Below are 18,225 nucleotides of genomic sequence, written 5' to 3' on the forward strand. Positions count from 1 at the left end.
TCTTCTTTCCTTCGAGCCAGCAGCAGCAGCAGCAGCAGCAGCAGCAGTAGCAGCAGCAGCAGCAGCAGCAGTAGTAGTAGTAGCAGCAGCAGCAGCAGTAGCCGCAGCAGCAGCAGCAGCAGCGGCAGAGGCCCAGGGAAGCAGGTGCATGCACGCTCGCCTCTGTCAGCAGCAACACGAGCAGCATCAGCTGCAGCAGCAGCAGCAGCAGCAGCAGCAGCAGCAGCAGCAGCAGCAGCAGCAGCAGCAGCTCTTTGAAGGCCGCTCGAACTGAGCAGCAAGCAGTAGACTTCAGCAGTTTGGCTAGCTTGGCTTTTTAGAATTTGTTGCTTCTCCAGTGTCTGGACAAAAGAGATATTTAAAAAAATATTTAAATTCTTTTTTATTTTTAAAATCTTTTTTTCTTTTCCATTTCCAAATTCTATTTATGTTTGCCAGCTAGCCAGCTGCTGCTGCTTTGTAGCTAGCTACAGCTAGCCACAGCTAGCTGCATCTGGCTACAGCTAGCCACAGCTAGCTACAGCTAGCCACAGCTAGCTACAGCTAGCCACAGCGAGCTACAGCTAGCCACAGCTAGCTACAGCTAGCCACGGCTAGCAGAGACTAGCCACAGCTAGCCACAGCTAGCTACGGCTAGCCACAGCTAGCTACAGCTAGCTACAGCTAGCTACGGCTAGCCACAGCTGCCCACAGCTAGCTACGGCTAGCCACAGCTAGCTACGGCTTGCCACAGCTAGCTACAGCTAGCCACAGCTAGCTACAGGTAGCTACAGCTAGCCACGGCCATTCACAGCTAGCCACAGCTAGCTGCGGCTAGCTAGCTAGCTAGCTAGCTGCAGCTAGCGACGACTGGCTGCAGCTAGCCATCAGGGGCCCGAGCTAGCCACGGCTAGCGGGGACTAGCCACAGCTAGCTACACATAGCCACAGCTAGCTACACATAGCCACAGCTAGCTGCACATAGCCACAGCTAGCTACAGCTAGCCACAGCTAGCTACAGATAGCCACAGCTAGCTACAGCTAGCCACAGCTAGCTACAGCTAGCCACAGCTAGCTACAGATAGCCACAGCTAGCCACAGCTAGCTACAGCTAGCTACAGAGAGCCACAGCTAGCCAGTATCCAGCTAGCTAGCCACGGCTGGCTAGCCACAGCTAGCTAGCTAGCTAGAGCCAGGCGCATGCGCTCTCGGAGGAATAGTAAACCCTGAACCCTTTCAAGGAGCGCTCTTGTTCTTTGCCCCAAACCCTAAACCCTAAACCCTAAACCCTAGGTCTTCTGAGTCTTGTGCTTCCCCCGTGTTTTCCCCACAAGCAGCTGGGATCCTGCTGCTTCGCCGGCTGCTGCTGCGGCAGTTGCTGCTGCTGCTCCCGCTGCTGCTGCTCCCGCTGCTGCTGCTGCTGCTGCAGCAGCTGGAGCTGCAGCAGCAACTGCAGCAGCATGCATGCTGGCTGAAACCCTAAACCCTAGTCGTAGGCCTCGCCACGACTCCTACTTAAACCCTAAAAGTTTGCCAGGAGTTAACGCTTCAATCAGCTAGGGTTTAGGGTTTAGGGTTTAGGGTTTAGGGTTTAGGGTTTGCGCTGTGGGACGCATGCATCGCCGGGGCCAACAGGCGATTCAAGCGCAGAGGCTAAACCCTAAACCCTCACTTTCTTTTAATCTCTTTTTCCCCTCTTTAACTTTGTTGCTGACACAAAAAGCCTCTATTATGGTCTAGGGTTTAGGGTTTAGGGTCTAGGGTTTAGGGTTTAGGGTTTAGGAGCGTGTGTTGCCGCACAGGTGACCAGTGGTTGAGCGAAGGCTGTGCGGAGCCAGTCTCCACAAACCCTAAACCCTAAACCCTAAACCCTAAACCCTAAACCCTCGAAATTGAGTTTATTAAATTTGCTGGTTTTATTAATTCTGTTTCTTTGCCGCTGCACCAGGCGGCTAAGGGCTTGTGCCTGAGGCTCAGTCGAAACCCTAAACCCTAAACCCTAAACCCTAAACCCTAAACCCTAAACCCCGAACCGAGCTTCTACACACTGGGGTCTGGAGCTGCGCCTTCTCCAACCTTCAGGTTCAAGGGTCCAGGACCTCAGCTTTTAGGCCCTAGGCTGCAGTTTTATGATTAGGGTTTAGGGTTTAGGGTTTAGGGTTTAGGGTTTGGGATATGAGGCTGGTGGCGCCTCACCACGAGGCCCTCCTAACTGGCCGCGGGGCCCTTCCCCCTTCTTGCTGCCGTCCGGTGAAATCTGGTTTGCTGCTGGAGTGCACAGCAGCAGCAGCAGCAGCAGCAGCAGCAGCAGGAACAGCAGCAGCAGCAGCAGCAGCAGCAGCAGCAGCAGAATGCAGGCGTTTTCGCTGCACTCTCTTTTCGAGTGTTTTGTTTCTTCAAAAGGAAGAAAATGAAAAAGAGGAAACCCTCGCGGTTTGGCTGGAGGGCTGCGACGTGCGCGCTCTTGACGGTAAACCCTAAACCCTAAACCCTAAACCCTAAACCCTAAACCCTAAACCCTAAACCCTAAACCCTAAACCTAACCCTAAAGCCCTACGCCGTACATGCCGCAGGGGTTTGCACCTTACCAGCTAGCTCACTAACAAGCCACACGCATAGCTTGCTAAACCCTAAACCCTAAACCCTAAACCCTTGTGTTTTGCTGCGGGAGTTGGTAACTGCGGAAGCAGTAGGTTGCTGCTGCAGGGTTTGGGGTTAGGGTTTAGGGTTTAGGGTTTAGAGCTCAAGGTTTTAGCTACAAGAGTCGTGTGCTGCTGCTCCAAGGGCAGTTCGACTTGCTTTTGCTGCTGCTGCTGCTGCTGCTGCTGCTGCTTCTGTTCGTTTGCTGCTGCTGCTGCTGCTACTACTGCTGCTGCTTCTGTTCATTTGCTGCTGCTGCTGCTTATGTCCATTTGCTGCTGCTGCTGCTTCTGTTCATTTGCTGCTGCTGCTGCTCAGAAAGCGAGGGTTTGAAGGGTCTGGAGGCCCTCAAGGGTTTAGGGTTTGGGCTGCTGCTGCAGTGGAGCAGCAAGCAGCTGCTGCTGTTTTTTGCTGCTGCTGAAAAAGACAGAGACGAATGGGCAGAAGCGCTTTACAAGTGAGAGCAGCAGCAGCAGCAGCAGCAGCAGCAGCAGCAGCAGCAGCAGCAGCAGCAGCAGCAGGAAGGGGACAGCAGCAGAAAAATAGACAAAAGAGACAAAAGAGACACAAATAAATAAATAAATATTAACTTAAAAGACAAATAAACGAGCAAAGAGACAAAAAGAGATTTTAAAAATAAAATTAAAAATAAAAACAAAAAGACAAAAAGAGACAAAAGAAGACAAAGGGGAGACTTGAAGGAGACAAAAGAAGCAAAAAGAGAAAAAAGAAATTCAAAAAAAGAAATTAATTTATTTATTAACAGTGGCAGCAGCAGCAGCAGCAGCAGCAGCAGCAGCAGCAGCAGCAGAAAAGGGACGAACGCTCCAGTGTTTAGACTGTCTTTGTCCTTCAGGGCTGCATGCAAGGAGACACATTGCTGCTTCAATGCATCTCAGCAGCAGCAGCAGCAGCAGCAGCAGCAGCAGCAGCTGCAGCAGCAGCAGCAGCTGCTGCTGCTGAAGGAGAAGGTGAAGAAGAGAGAGGCGCGCGTTTGCTGCCGCTGTGGGGGCGGCCCACGGAGCCCGTGAGGCTAGCCTAAACCCTAAACCCTAAACCCTAAACCCTAAACCCTAAACCCTAAATCTGAACCCTGTGGGGTTTCGAAATGTTCCTTTTCTGTTTCAGAGAAGCTGCTGCTGAGGTGTACAGACACCGCAGAGAGAGAAAAATCCAAAGGCTGAAGGCGGCGGTTCGAGAGGAAACTCAAAAGGTGCCCAAACCCTAAACCCTAAACCCTAAACCCTAAACCCTAAACCCTAAACCCTTGGGTTTCTGCTATGGCAGCTGGAAAGCCCGCGAGCCTAGTTCTTCAGTCTCCATCGAGTCCTCTCTGCAGCAACGGGCCAGCCCTGCTCCCCAAACCCCAAACCCTAAACGCCAAACCCTAAACCCTAAACCCTAAACCCTAAACCCTAAACCCTAATTGTGCGCCGCAGACCCAGCGGCTCTGCAAAGTGCTCTTCAACTTGTCCCCTCTATTCCCTCCCCCTGTGGCTGAAGAACTTCGGCGGCTTTCTTTGGAGGTCATGGGGGCCCCTGTCTGTTCTTTGGGGGCCCCCCGGGGCCCCTGTAGCAGCAGCAGCAGCAGCAGCAGCAGCGGGAGCAGCAGCAGCAGCAGCAGCAGCAGCAGCAGCAGCAGCAAACGGGCCCCAGAAGACTCCTGCAGCTCCCTAGCAAGCCCCAGGGAGCTGCTGCAGGGGGGCCCCCTGGGGCCCCTTTCTAGAGATGCTGTTTGCCCCTGGGGGGGCCCCCAAAAAGGGTTCACTTATGCGCAGCAAGTAGGGGCCTCGCCCCCCTCTGAGGGGGGCCCCGGGGGGCCCCCCGTGGGGGCCCCCCGGGGGGCCCCCGCGGGGGCCCCTCTGAAGGCAGAAGGGGGCCCCAAAGGGTACTCGTTGAACGGGGAGGGGGCCCCCTTGGGGGCCCCCAAGGGGGCCCCCAAGGGGGCCCCCGAGGGGGCCCCCCAGGCTGCCGCGAAGGGGCCCCCTTGGGGGCCCCGCAGAAAGAAGAGAAGGCCAGTGGATTTGTATAGCACAAAGAGACAGTCTCCTGTGGCTAGGGGCCCCCCGGGTTTGTGGAGTCGCAGCAGCAGCAGCAGCAGCAGGAACCGGAGCAGCAGACGCAGCAGCAGCAGCAGCAGCAGGAACCGGAGCAGCAGGCGCAGCAGCAGCAGCAGGAGCAGCCGCAGCAGCCGCAGCAGAGCGCACCAGCGAAGACGGGCCAGCAGCAGCAGAAGCAGCAGCAGAAAGAGCCTCAAAAGCAGCAGCAAGAAGAGCAGCAGCAGCAGCAGCAGCAGCAGCAGCAGCAGCAGCAGCAGCGCGAGCCCCAGCAGCAGCAGCGTGAGCCCCAGCAGCAGCAAGCTCCGCCGGGCCAGCAGCGGCGTCTGGAGCAACGCCAGCAGCAGCAGCAGCAACCGCAGCAGCAGCAGCAGCAGCAGCAGCAGCAGCAGCAGCGAGAATGAGGGCCTCATGGCCCTCCACAGAGACGCTTTTGCTGCTCGAAGGAGACTCATGATGCAGCAGTACATAACCCTTGGCAGCAAATTCACGAGGCCCCCAAAACAGGGGCACAGGGGGGCCCCCCACCCGGGGGGGGCCCCCACCAGTACCCTGTTTCTGGGGCCCCGAGGGGGGCCCCCAGCCAAGGGGCCCCCCACCCAGGGCCTTCCCCACAAGCAGTCTGCTCAGGGGCCCCCACCCGGGGGGCCCCCAAAGGGGGCCCCCCCCAAAGAGCTGCTTGCAGAGGGTCAGGGGGGCCCCTCATTTCCGCAGTCTCAGGGGGGCCCCCCCGCTAAAGTGTCTCATAAGGGGGGCCCCCCTAGTGTGTCTCTTGAGGGGCCCCCACCCTTGGGGCCCCGCTCGGGGGGGCCCCCTCAGGGGCCCCCAGCAGCTGCTGCGCAGGGGGCCCCCAAGGAGGCCCCCAAGGGGCCCCCAAGCAAAACCCTTGCCGCGGCAGCCTCAAAGGAAACAGTCCAGGGGGCCCCCCAAAAGGCTCCTCCCCAGGGGGGCCCCCCTGGGGCCCCCCTGGGGGCCCCCAAACCCAAAGGGCCCCCAGGGGGGCCCTCTGCCAAACTCGCTTCAACAGAATTAGGAGGGGGCCCCCCTGACACAGCCAAGACTGGACCCACCAAACAAACTTCGGGGGCCCCCAAGGGGGCCCCTAAAGGTGAACCCCCAGGGGCCCCCAAAGGGGCAGGGGCCCCCAAAGTTAACCCCCCAGGGGCCCCCAAAGGGGCCCCCACAGGCGACCCTCCAGAGGCTCCCAAGGGGGCCCCCAAAGGGAGCCTTCCAGGGGCCCCCAAGGGGGCCCCCAAAGTGGCCCCCAAAGGGGATTCTACAGGGGCCCCTAAAGGTGACCCCCCTGGGGCCCCCAAGGGGCCCCCAGTTGGGTCTTCTTCAGCTTCAGGGGGCCCCCCTAAAGGGCATTTGCTGCCTCCCAGTGTGCCGGGGGGCCCACCCACAGAAGAAACCCCAAGGAAAGGGGGCCCCCCAGGGGGCCCCCCAAGGGGCCCCCCAGGGGGCCCCCCAGGGGCCCCTTTAAGGCAGGAGGTCCCAGCAAGGCCTGCTGCTGCAGTGCTGCTGGAGCCAGAGTGTGGGGCCCCACAGGCAGCTGCGCCTAAAGGGGCCCCCGTGGCTGTGGGGGGCCCCCGCGAGGAGGTACTTGCTGCAGCAGCTGCTGCAGCAGCTGCTGCAGATACCAAACAACTAGGGGGCCCTCAGGGGGCCCCCAAGTTGTCTCCGCCGCAGGCAGGGCCAGGGGGCCCCAAGGGGCCCCCCAAAGTGGCTTCTGTGGACGGGGCAAAAGGGCCCCCCTTGCCAGCCAAAAAAGCAGACACAATCCAGAATAGGGGGGCCCCCAAGGGGGCCCCCAAGGGGGCTCCCCTGTCAACATCAGGGGCCTCTGCAGGGCCTGATAAACCCAGTATACCACTGGAAGGGGGGCCCCCAAAAGGAGCCCTCAAGGGGGCCCCCCCTACGGGACCAACTCAGGGGGCCCCTAAGCCCCCTTCCGATGGGACCCGTGAGGGGCCCCTCAAGGGGCCCCCCACGGGGGCCCCCAAGGGGCCCCCCACGGGGGCCCCCAAGGGGCCTCCCGCGGAGGCCCCCAAGGGGCCCTCTACAGGGGCCCCGAAGGGGCCCCCCACGGAGGCCCCCAAGGGGCCTCCCACAGGGGGCCCCAAGGGACCACCCACAGAGGGTCCCAAGGGGCCCCCCACGGGGGCCCCCAAAGGGGCCCCCACGGGGCCCCCCAAGGCCCCCGCAGTGGAGACAGGGGGGCCCCCAGGGGGGGCCCCCCCAGGCAAGGGGCCCCCAGCAGCCTCAGGGAAGGGCCCTACGCCGCCCCAAGGGCCCCCTTCGTCCCCTAATGGGGGGGCCCCCAAAGAGGCAGGTAAAGGGGGGCCCCCAAGGCCTGCTGAGGAGGCCCTTGCTGCGCCCCAAACCCTGGAGGGGCCCCCCAGAGACCCCATGAAGGGTTTAGCTGCTATTTTCCGTACCCTGAGGCCCAAGGGGCTCTCCCACCAAGGGGCCAGCCAGCCTGCAGCAGCAGCAGAGGGGGGCCCCCCAGGGGCCCCCCGCTCGGGGGGCCCCCCTATGACTGTCTTTGGGGCCCTTGCGGTGCTGCTGGGCCGGCGGGCCCGCAAGCGGCGCCAGCACTCTGGGGCGGAGGGCCCCCCCGGGGGGGCCCCCCACGGGGGGCCCCCCGGGGGGGCCCCCGGGGGCGCCCAGGGGGCCCCCGAGCCCCAAGAAGATGTCTATAGGGCCCTCGACAGTCCCCAGTGGGAGGCCCTAACCCGGGGCTGGAGCCGAGAGGAGTGGGGGGCATTTGTGTTGGGCGAAGCAGACCCTGAAGAGGCCCTCGAGGAGGCCCCTGCGAAAAGGGGCCCCCCGGGGGGCCCCACGGGGGCCCCCGGAAAGTCCCCCAGGGGGGCCCCCACAGGGAGCCCCAGGGGGGCCCCCACAGGGACCCCCAGGGGGGCCCCCACAGGGACCCCCAGGGGGGCCCCCAAGGGGGGCCCCCCGGCGTCACCGCGGGGGCCCCCCAGGGGGCCCCGCATGCCGGGCTTTCGGAGAGTGCAGGAAAGGGTACTGCCTGTGACAGTCTTCTACTGCGACTCTAGAGAGGGCCCCCTAACAGTTTATGATGAAGTTAGTGACTCCGAAACTCTTTTAAAAGAGGCCCAAGAGGGCCTCCTGGGCATTCACGTGCGGCGAAAGCGGTACAGAAGGGGCAGCAGGGCGCGGCGGGGGGCCCCCCGGGGGGCCCCTTCCCCCGAGGGGCCCCCCTGGGGGGCCCCCGGGGGGCCCCCCGGGGGGGCCCCCGGGGGGGGCCCCTGGGGGGCCCCCAAGAGGGCCCCACAACGCCGGCGGCTGGCCCTTATGAAGGACAGAATTAACTACCTTAGAGCTGCGCAGCTGGAGCAGCAGCAAAGGGCACTGGAGGCCCTGGCCCGGGGGGGGGCCCCCGGGGGCCCCCTGAGGATCCCGGGGGCCCTCCTGGGGGCCCCCGGGGCCCCCTTTACTTTTTTGTTTAGCGACAGTAAGGCGTTTGACGCCTAAGGAGCAGCAGCGGGGGGCCCCCATAGAGAAACAATTATTTAATTAATTTATTTAATTAAATAAATTAATTAAATAAAATAAATAAAATAATTAATAAATTAAATAAATAAATAAATAAACTGATTGGCCGGACTGGCAGCGGCTGAGGCAGTTCCTTCGTTTCGGCGAGTTTTAATTAAATATAAATTAAATATAAAATAAATTTAGAATAAATGCAAATAAATTTAATCAAATATAAAATAAATATAAAATAAATATAATTAAATATATTTGAAAGTAAAAATAAAAGTAAAATAGAGTTGAATGTGAAAGTGGAAAGAGGCAAATACAGCTTGGCCCTAGCTTGAACTGAGGGTTTAGGGTTTAGGGTTTAGGGTTTAGGGTTTTGGGTCCTCAAGACTCCGCAGCCCTTCCCAGAAGAACTCCCTGCAGTGAGTGCAATTGGGCTGTTGCTGCAGCTGCTGTCGCTGCAGCGGCTGCTGCTGCAGCAGCAGCTGTTGCAGCAGCTGCTGCTGCTGCAGCAGCTGTTGCTGCTGCAGCGGCTGTTGCTGCTGCAGCTGCTAGCGCTACCGTGAAGACAAGACACTGGCCGATCAAGACATGAGGGGCAGCCTGCTGCTAGCAGCAGCAGCAGCTGCTGCTGCTGCTGCTGCTGCAACAGCTCCTACTGCTGCTGCAGCAAGTGCTGCCGCTACTACTGCTACTGCTACTGTAATAATCGCTGCTGCTGGTACGAAAGTGCTGCTGCTTCTGGGGGAGCTGCTGCTGCTGCTGCTGCAAAAGCTGCTGCTGCTGCTGCTGCTGCTGCAGCCCTGAGCACTCTCAGAAGCAGCAGGTGGGTGTTGAATAGGAGATTAATAAAAGCGGCAACCAGCAGCAGCAACAGCAGCAGCAGCAGCAGCAGCACCTGCTGCTGGCTTTTAACCTGCTTTGGCTGCCTGCTGCTGCTGCCGCGCCGTTTGCTCCTGCTGCTGAATAACCTGATTTTGCTGCTTGCTGCTGCTGCTGAATAACCTGATCTTGCTGCTTGCTGCTGCTGCTTGCTGCTGCTGCTTGCTGCTGCTGCTTGCTGCTGCTGCTTGCTGCTGCTGCTGCTTGCTGCTGCTGCTTGCTGCTGCTGCTTGCTGCTGCTGCTTGCTGCTGCTGCTTGCTGCTGCTGCTTGCTGCTTGCTGCTGCTTGCTGCTGCTGCTTGCTGCTTCTGCTTGCTGCTGCTGCTTGCTGCTGCTGCTTGCTGCTGCTGCTTGCTGCTGCTGCTTGCTGCTGCTCCTTGCTGCTGCTGCTTGCTGCTGCTGCTTGCCTTTTTTCCGTGCACGGCAGCAGCTGCTGATACCGCGCCGCCGCTAGCTACGACCTGCTGGCATTGCTGCTGCAGCTGCACCTGCTGCTGCAGTTGCTGCTGCTGCTGCTGCTGCTGCAGTTGCTGCTGCTGCTGCTGCAGCGCGTCCGTTGCCGCTGCTGGTGCTGCAGCGCGTGTTGCTGCTGCTGCACCCGCTGGTGCCGCTGCGCGCGCCGCCCACACGGCAGCAGCGCGTTCCGCCGCTGCCGCTGCCGCTGCCGCTGCCGCAGCAGCAGCAGCAGCAGCAGCAGCAGCAGGAGCTTCACTGTGGGGTCCAGGGGTGGGGGCGTGCTGCTGCGATGGAAGCAAAAAGGAAAACGTTTGCTGCAGTGCCAAGTGCGTGGAGAGCAGCGTGGGCCAAGGCGCTGGGCCAGTGCTGGTTTGCTGCAGCAAAAGCCCAGCTGAGCGCATGCAGCCCCAAAAGCGGCAGCAGCAGCGCGAAGTAAGCAGCAGCAGCAGCAGCAGGCGCGCGCAGCAGCGCAGCAGCGCAGCAGCAGCAAAGCACCCCGCGGGCCACCCACAGGTCCAGCCAGCGCCGCCAACACAGCCGCGGGCAGCTCCAGTGCAGCAGCGAAGACACAAACAGCAGCAAAGACAAATGGCCCAGCAGCAAACAGTCGCAGCAAAAAGCAATTATGGGATTTACGCAAAGACACAAAGAAGACAGCAGCAGCAAACGCTCGCACTGCAGCGGCAGGTACCGCCCGGACCCGTCCAGCAGCAGCAGGGGGGGCCCCCCTGCTTCTTCCCCCTGCTGCAGCGGCAGCAGCAAAGACACCCACCACCGCGCAGCAGCAGCGAGGCCCCTCTTCTGCGCCTCGGGGGGCCCCCCCGCGACCGGGGGGGCCCCGGAGGGGCCCCCACCGGGGGCCCCAGCGGGGGCCCCAGGGGGAGGGGGGCCCCCAGGGGGAAGGGGGCCCCCAGGGGGAGGGGGGCCCCCAGGGGGGGCCTCCGGGACCGCGGGGGGGCCCCAGCACCAGCAGGGGCCCTCAGGGGGGCCCCCGCGGGGCAGCGCCCGCTGCTCCTCCTGCAGCAAAGGGGGCGGGGGGCCCTCGGGGGCCCCCCCGCCCTCGGGGGGCCCCCGGGGGCCCCCAGGTGACCCGGGGGGGGGCCCGCACAGCGCGCCCCCGGGGGCGCTCAGGGGGGCCCCCATCGGCCACAAAACGCCAAAACTGAACCCTGAGGGGCCCCTAAGCCTCATAAACCCCGAAAAACTCGAAAACCCAGAAGGGGGGCCCCCACACTCAGCAGAACCCCCCGAAGAGGCGCACTCCAGGGGCCCCGGGGGGCCCCCGGGGGCCCCCGGGGGCCCCGGGGGGCCCCCAGGGACTTGGGGCCCCCGACTAGCTGCAGCAGACTTCGCAGGGTCCAGCTGGGGGGCCCCCTCGCGCAGCAGCGCAGTGTCGACTGCGCAGGGGGCCCCCGGGGGGCCCCCTGCAGCAAGCGGCGCCCCCCCAAACATGCTGCAGGGGCCCCCAAGGGTTTAAAAGAATTAAAATTAAATAAATAATAAATTACATTAAAGGACAATCTACTCGCCGAGGGAATGGGGAGAGAAAAGGGGGTGAAGGGGGGAGACCAATGGTGCGGCGGCAGGCAGCACGGTGGCGCTGCTGCTGCTGCTGCTGCTGCTGCTGCTGCTGCTGCTGGGGAGAAGTCAAAGCAACAAATAAACCCTCCTTAAACCAATTAAAACGATAAATAAAACAAACTAAAGCAGAAAAGCAGGAGAAGGCAGCAAATTCAGCAGCAGCACACAGACCCGAGCGCCGCTCGCGCTCATGGTGCTGCTGCAGCAGCAGCAGCAGTGCAGCGGCTGCAGCAGCAGCAGCTCAGCAGCAGCAGCAGCAGCAGCAGACTGCCTTGCAGGCTGCTGCAGCCTGCCAGCAAGCATAAATCAGTTCAATTTGATTTTATTTTCACTTTTTCATTTAATTAATTTAAAAGAATAATTAAAAACAAAACAAACAACAACCCCCCAAAGGGGCACTGCAGCAGCGGGGGCCCCCGGGGGGCCCCCGGGGGCCCCCGGGGCCTCAAAAGCAAAAAAATAAATTTGAATAATTAGGCCGAATTAAATATTAAAATTCTCCTAATTATTTGATGCTTCAATTTCTTTGCTACTTTTATACCTCAAACCCTAAACCCTAAACCCTAAACCCTAAACCCTAAACCCTGAACGCAAAACACTGAACCGTGAACCTAAACCCTACACCCTAAACCCTAAACAATGAACCCTAAACCCTAAACCCTAAACCCTAAACCCTAAACCCTAACCCGCACACTCGCAAACGTTCGCGGGTTTTTTGTCTTCCGCATTTGCACATGAAGAGAAACGCCCCGAAAATAACTAAACAAAATTAGACATAATAAATAAATAAATAAATAAATAAATAAATAAATAAATAAATAAATAAATAAACAGATAAATAAATAAATAAATAAAATTTGTGTCTTTGCATTTGGAATCGAAGGCCTTCATGTTATATTTTCTTTTCGTGTTGCCTGGGTGCTCCCGTTTCAAGGGTTTAGGTTTACGGCCTAGGCTTTCGGGTTCAGCGTTTAGGGTTTAGGGTTTAGGGTTTAGGGTTTAGGGTTTAGGGTTTAGGGTTTAGGGTTTAGGGTTTTTTAGGGTTTAGGGTTTAGGGTTTAGGGTTTAGGGTTTTAGGGTTTAGGGTTTAGGGTTTAGGGTTTAGGGTTTAGACCACTGCGAGAATAGTGACTGCGAAGGCCTCCAGGTGGCGCTTCACGAGGGGCAGTTTGGAAGACAGCGCAGCCAAACGTGGCGCGGTACTACGCGGACGCGAACGTAAACCGCCCGAGGCAGTATTGGGATTAGCGCTGTAACTCCAGCGTGTGGGGGTTTTGTCTTCATGCACTACTGGAAAGCGGAAGACGAATTGAAATTGAATTATATTTTTGAAATTATGTTTTTAAATTATATTTTTAAATTATATTTGTTTAAATTAAAAATCAAAATAAATATTTCAGCTTTTAATTTTAATCAGCTCAAGTCAATTTGCTGCTTTGGCCTGCGCGCTGTGGCCGGCTGAGGTGTCTGTACACCTCAGCGCCTACAGGCGCATTTTTAATAAAAATATTTTCTCCTTTTTTGGCAAATCTATTACAGATATAAATCCATTAAAAGGGGAATGTATATATTAATATATTTTATATTTATATATTTTAAATATATTTGTGCGTTTGTGCAGATCTTTTTAAACACACTTTGTGGAAATTGAGGTGTATGTACACAGCAGTGCCCTTGCATGCGCATGCATGTGGCCTTGCATGCGCATGCATGCGGCCTTGCATGCGCATGCATGCGCATGCATGCACATGCATGCGCAAAAAGGCCTCTCTATGGTGAGGAATAAAATGTATTATTATTGCATGCGCATGCATGCAGAGAAAGACATATTTAGGTAATTCTATTTCCCAGAAAAATACCAAAAATAGAGAAAAAAAAGGGAAAAAGAAAAGTTTTGAAGTTTTTCATGTAAAACGAAAAGACGCAAAGATGTGCATGGGCTGAAGTTCAAATCTCAGGTGTACGTACACTTGGTTGCTGCTGCACATATTGTATTTGTTCCATTATTTATTGCATTAAATTTATTAGAAGTCGGAAGTAAAAACGCAAAAATAGATATTTGGACCTTTTAAAGCTCTCTAAATGGACTTGTAAAGGCCCTTTGGATTTGCATGCGGCCAGGGCAACTCTTCTAAAAATAAAATTATGAACACACATTTGCATGCATGCATGCATGCATGCATGCTCCCGAATCGGCGGATATATATTTCTATGTTTTTGTGCACAAGCGCTAAAATGAATATCTTTTCCTTTCCCTTCCGCAGTTGCCTTTTTTAAATGAAATATAATTATTTAAAATGCATTTATTTGCAGCTTCAAATTTGTGTAGCTCTTGAGATCCAGGTGTACATACACCGGGCGCTTCCGTACACACACGCAGGTGTACATACAGGCATGTATAAGTAGACCAAGATATTCCCGTTTGCATGCACATTAATACATTTATTTTATTTATATTTGTTCATTTACATTTGCATTATATCATTTCATATTTGTTTTATTTTATTCGTGTTTTTGGCCTCTTTTGAATCTGTATACAGCTTAGAAGAAAGCCAACAAGAGCCCCCCAGCCCAAAAGGCGGGCCTGCCGGCCGCAGGCTGGAATTAAAAGGAATTAAAATTGAAATGGTTTAATTTTGAAAAATAATTTGAGGGAAAAAGAAACAAATTCAAAAAGAAGTGAAGAGCTGCTGCGGAAGGCGGTCTGGCTCAGTGGGCGGCAGGGGGGCGGCGCGCAGGGGTCACTTTCGCGTGAAAAGCGCTAAAATGCATTTATTTAGACAAATACATGAAATTAAATATTTATTTTTAATTCAATTAAATATTAAAAGAAGAAAGAAACGCAAAAGAGCGCCAAAAGGCGCTCCCGCGCGAGCACGCAGGCGACGGGGTGTCTGCGCAGACAGCCGAGCCGCGGGAGCCCGCGGGCTCTGGAGCCGGGATTTCTTTTTAAAAAAGAGAAAAAGAAGTTTGAAAATAAAAGTAAAAAGAGAAAGTATTTAATAATTGGAAAGAAATGGTTTAAAAGGCGAGACGGGGGCGGAGCCGGGCGCTAGCGCATGCAGCGGTTCGGGGTGTCTGTACAGCTGGCGAGTCGGCCCGGGGGCGTTTTGGGGCTTTCCGGGCGAATTCTTTCGGAAAAAACCGAAAAAAAGACTCAAAAAGGAGTTTTTTTGCAAGTTTTTGCAAGTTTTTGCGGCCCAGAGCGTCCCAATGGCCAGCGGGGCCCCCGACTCCTCCCTTCGGGACGCCTGGAGGGTCCTCGTGGTGCTGCAGCCCTCTGCAGCGACCCCGCCCTCCTTCGCGGCTCTCTTTTGCCTGGCCCTTTGCCGCCGCTTCTCCTCGCTGCCGCTCTCCAGTTTGCTGCTGCGCCCCGGGGACCCCTGCGCCGCGCCCTTCCTCAGCAGCAGCAGCAGCAGCAGCAGCAGCAGCAGCAGCAGCAGCAGCAGCAGCAGCAGCGGCGGGGGGCCCCCCAGCGGCCACTTGACCTTCTCCTTCGTCACCCCACAGTACCCCAACAGCCCCTGGGCGGATCTTCACTTCCACAAACAAGTCTTGGGGGCCCTCGCCCTCCACATCCCCTGGGGTGTACGTACACCCCAAACAGCTGCACATACACCCCAAGCAGCTGCACAGACACCCCAGCCAGGTGTACATACACCCCAAGTAGCTGCACAGACACCCCAGCCAGGTGTACAGACACCCCAGCGAGGTGTACAGACACCGCAGGGAGCTGCAGATACACCCCAAGGAGCTGCGGAGACACCTGAGGAGGAGGCGAGAAAAGTTGCTGCTGCTTTTTCGCGCGCCATTTCGCAGCAGTACCCCACAGTCCTCGTTAAAAGGGCCTTTTGCGTGCTGCCAGCAGCAGCAGCAGCAGCAGCAGCAGCAGCAGAGCCAGCAGCAGCAGCAGGGCCGGCGGAGCCTGCAGCAGCAGCAGACGCAGCAGCAGAGCCAGCAGCAGCAGCAGCAGCAGCAGCAGCAGCAGAGGGCGAGGAAGCAGTCTTTCTGTCCTCCGATTTATGGAGCCTGTTGGCTTCCTCAGCTGGGGGGCCCCCCGGGGGCCCCCCGGGGCCCCTGGGGGTGCCTCTGGGGGCCCCCGGGGGCCCCCGGGATGCCATTTTGGCGGAGATTGAAAAGGCCCTGGAGGGCCCCATGAGGGCCTTTGGGGCCCTTCTGCTGCAGCAGCTGGGGGCCCTCGTGCTGCAGCCAGTGGAGAAGTGGGGGCTGCTGCTGACTCCTTTGGACGGGGCCCCCTTGCCTCCAGCAGAGCCGGGCTCTGCAGCAGCAGCAGCAGCAGCAGCAGCAGCAGCAGCAGGCGGGGGGCCCCTGCCCCCAGGGGTGGGGCCCCTCGCGGGGGCCCCCAGCATCCCAGGGGTACCCTCTGGTGCTGCTGCTTTGCTGCGGCTGCTGCCTTCGCGGCTGCAGAAGCGAAAGGCCGATTTGCTGCTGCTGGGGGGGGCCCCCGCAGCAGCAGCACAGCTGTACCTTGCTGCAGCAGAAGCAGCAAGGGCCCACGGAGACACAATCTGGCAAGCAGCAGCAGTTGAGGGCCAAGCTGCTGCAGTTTATGCCCACCTGCAGCCGCTGCTGGGGGCCCCCCTGGGTTCGGGGGGCCCCCCGCAGCTGCTGGGGGCCCCTGGCGGCCTGCGGGGGGAGTCGGCGGAAGCAGCAGCAGCAGCTCCCGCTGCAGCAGCAGCAGCAGCCGCCGTCGCGCCTGCAGCAGCAGCAGCGGGAGCAGCAGCAGCAGCGGGGGCAGCAGCAGGAGACGGCGGCGAGAAGGAGGGCCCGCTGCAGCGCAGCAACTCCCTGCCTGCTGCTGCTGCTGCTGCTGCTGCTGCTGCTGCTGCTGCTGAGCAGGGGCCCCCAAACAAAGTGCTGCTGAACCCTTTTCCCCCCAGCATTGAGGCCATTCTGCAGCAGTACCAGCAGCGGCGCTCGGGGGGGCCCCCCTCGGGGGCCCCCCCTGGGGGCCCCCCGGGGGGCCCCCCCAGCGGGGAAGCAGCAGCGGGCAGGGGTTTGCCGCTGCTGCAGCCGCTGGGGGCCGGGGGGGGCCCCTTTGGGGGCCCCTTTGGGGGCCCCTTTGGGGGGCCCCTGCGAGGCCACGGCAGCGAGAAGGAGACAGAGAGAAGGGCCCTGGCTGAGCAAGTAGAGGTGCGTTTGTTTCTGTGCTGCTGCTGCCTCCTCGTGCTGCTGCTGCTGCAGCAGCAGCAGCAGCAGCAGCAGCAGCAGCGGAAGGCACCGAGCAGCCGCCGCGATTAGCAGGAGCCCCGCAGGGCCTCCGGCGTTGCAAACAGGGAAAGCGTGCGGCAAAAGAAAACCTGCTGCTGCTGCTGCTGCTGCTGCTGCTGCGCTGCTGCTGCTGCTGCTGCTGCTGCTGCTGCTGCGCTGCTGCTGCTGCTGCTGCTGCTGCTGCGCAGGCCGCGCTGAGCTGCGTGCAGCGGAAGCTGCGGGAGGCAGCGCACAGCTACCAGGGCCACCCCGGGGCCTTCAGCTTGCATGCGTTTTGTCTTTGTCTTTTGTCGCGTTTGCTGTTCGAAGCTGGCTGGCAGCTGGAGGCGCTGCAGTGTGCTGCAGCAGCAGCAGAAAAGGCCAAAAGGCTGCCGCTGCTGGCCTTCGTGGGGCTGCTGGGGGCCCTGGGGGCCCTTTGCTGCTGCCAGGGGGCCCCCCGCAAAGGCAGCTTTTTGCTGCACAGGGTTTGCTTGGCTTTGATGGAGGCCCGCTGCTTCCGGGGGGCCCACCATGCTGCTGCTCTTGCTGCTGCTGCTTACCACTTGGGGGCTTTGCGGCTGGCCCCTGCGGACTTGCTGCACCCCGCGGCCCGCCCGCAGCAGCAGCAGCAGCAGCAGCAGCAGCAGCAGCAGCACAGACGCGCCGCCCGGGACCTCCCGGGCTTCGCCCGGGCCCACACCCCCGCCGGCTTCGGGGGGGCCCCCGGGGGCCCCCCGCTCGCCAGCGAGACCCCCTACTGCCCCCTGTACTTCCGAAAATCCCTGCTGCAGCACTGCAGCAGCAGCAGCAGCAGCAGCAGCAGCAAGGCGGGGGGCCCCTTCGCCACGGCCCTCTGGCAGCTCGTCTGCGACCTCCAGGCGCAGGGGGCCCCCGGAGACCCCCTGGGCAGCTGCGGGGCAGTACCCTGGGGGCCCCAGTTCTGGGGCCTCAGCAGCAGCAGCAGCAGCAGCAGCAGCAGCAGCAGCGGGCTGAGCGCGTTCCTGCAGCAGCAGCAGCAGCGGCTGCAGTTCTACAGCAACAGCTGCCGCGTGGCCTGGCCCGCGCTGCAGTCCCGAGTGCTGCATGTCTTGAAGGCCTCAGCAGAGCAGCAAGGAGACAGCAGCAGCTTGGCTTGGTATTCTTTTGCTGCTTTGCTGCTGCTGCACCCCGTCATGGACCCCAAGGCCCAGGCCGCAGCAGTCATGGTTCTCCAGGTCCGCCGAGGGTTTAGGGTTTAGGGTTTAGGGTTTGGGGTTTGGGGTTCAGGGTTTGGGGTTTAGGGTTTAGGGTTTGGTTTTTAGGGTTTAGGGTTTGGGGTTTAGGGTTTAGGGTTTGGTTTTTAGGCTTTAGGGTTTGGGGTTTAGGGTTTAGGGTTTGGGGCTTTGGGCGTAGGGTTTAGGGTTTAGCGGAGGCCCTCCGTGTGAAGCTCTCTCTGCACAATGCACGAAGCATTCCTAAACCCCCAACCCAAACCCTAAACCCTAAACCCTAAACCCTAAACCCTCGACTCTGCCTGCAGGCCGCGGCGGGGCGGCGGGCGAGTCCGCTCGTGCTGCCCCCAGTGTTGGGCATTATAACCCCCCGCAGCACTGGGGGGCCCCCCGAGCGTCGGGGGGCCCCCCCGGGGCCCTTTGGGGGGGGCCCCCCGGGGGGCCCCCGAACAGGGTCCAAGGGCCCCGGGGCCAGCAGGGGGGCCCCCAGGGGCCCCGACGAAAGGGTTTCTTACTTGGGGGGCCTCTGCGGGGGTTCAGTGGGCCCCTTGCCGCTGCTAACAAAACTGTCCCCTGTTGTTGACAGGGGCCCCCCATCTTCCTGGGTCTCCGAGCCCCTCACCATTATACGCAAGAGGGCCCCCCCGCCTCCGGGGGCCCCCCCGGGGCCCCCCCCGGGGGCCCCCCCTGGGGCCCCCC

General features: G+C 59.5%; 3 protein-coding genes across 3 annotated transcripts; 2 read left to right on the plus strand and 1 right to left on the minus strand.

Moving 5' to 3' along the window:
* Positions 1–2,153: 2,153 nt before the first annotated feature.
* ENH_00043690 (hypothetical protein, conserved) lies at positions 2,154–8,751 on the plus strand (the record flags this gene model as incomplete). Its single annotated transcript, XM_013585396.1, has 6 exons — positions 2,154–2,448; positions 2,937–3,075; positions 3,475–3,645; positions 3,747–3,831; positions 4,058–8,156; positions 8,558–8,751. 6 exons carry the CDS (start codon positions 2,154–2,156, stop codon positions 8,749–8,751), a joined length of 4,983 nt encoding a protein of 1,660 aa, XP_013440850.1.
* Positions 8,752–9,096: 345 nt separating this feature from the next.
* Positions 9,097–10,666, minus strand: ENH_00043700 (hypothetical protein; the record flags this gene model as incomplete). Its single annotated transcript, XM_013585397.1, has 2 exons — positions 9,097–9,807; positions 10,160–10,666. The coding sequence occupies 2 exons, from the start codon at positions 10,664–10,666 to the stop codon at positions 9,097–9,099; spliced, it is 1,218 nt and encodes a 405-aa protein (XP_013440851.1).
* Positions 10,667–14,317: 3,651 nt separating this feature from the next.
* Positions 14,318–17,679, plus strand: ENH_00043710 (hypothetical protein, conserved; the record flags this gene model as incomplete). Its single annotated transcript, XM_013585398.1, has 3 exons — positions 14,318–16,258; positions 16,525–17,529; positions 17,659–17,679. The coding sequence occupies 3 exons, from the start codon at positions 14,318–14,320 to the stop codon at positions 17,677–17,679; spliced, it is 2,967 nt and encodes a 988-aa protein (XP_013440852.1).
* Between the last annotated feature and the right edge of the window lie 546 nt (positions 17,680–18,225).

Source organism: Eimeria necatrix, genomic scaffold (assembly GCF_000499385.1).
Source record: "Eimeria necatrix Houghton genomic scaffold, Enh_scaff326, whole genome shotgun sequence".
NCBI classification, from domain to species: domain Eukaryota; phylum Apicomplexa; class Conoidasida; order Eucoccidiorida; family Eimeriidae; genus Eimeria; species Eimeria necatrix.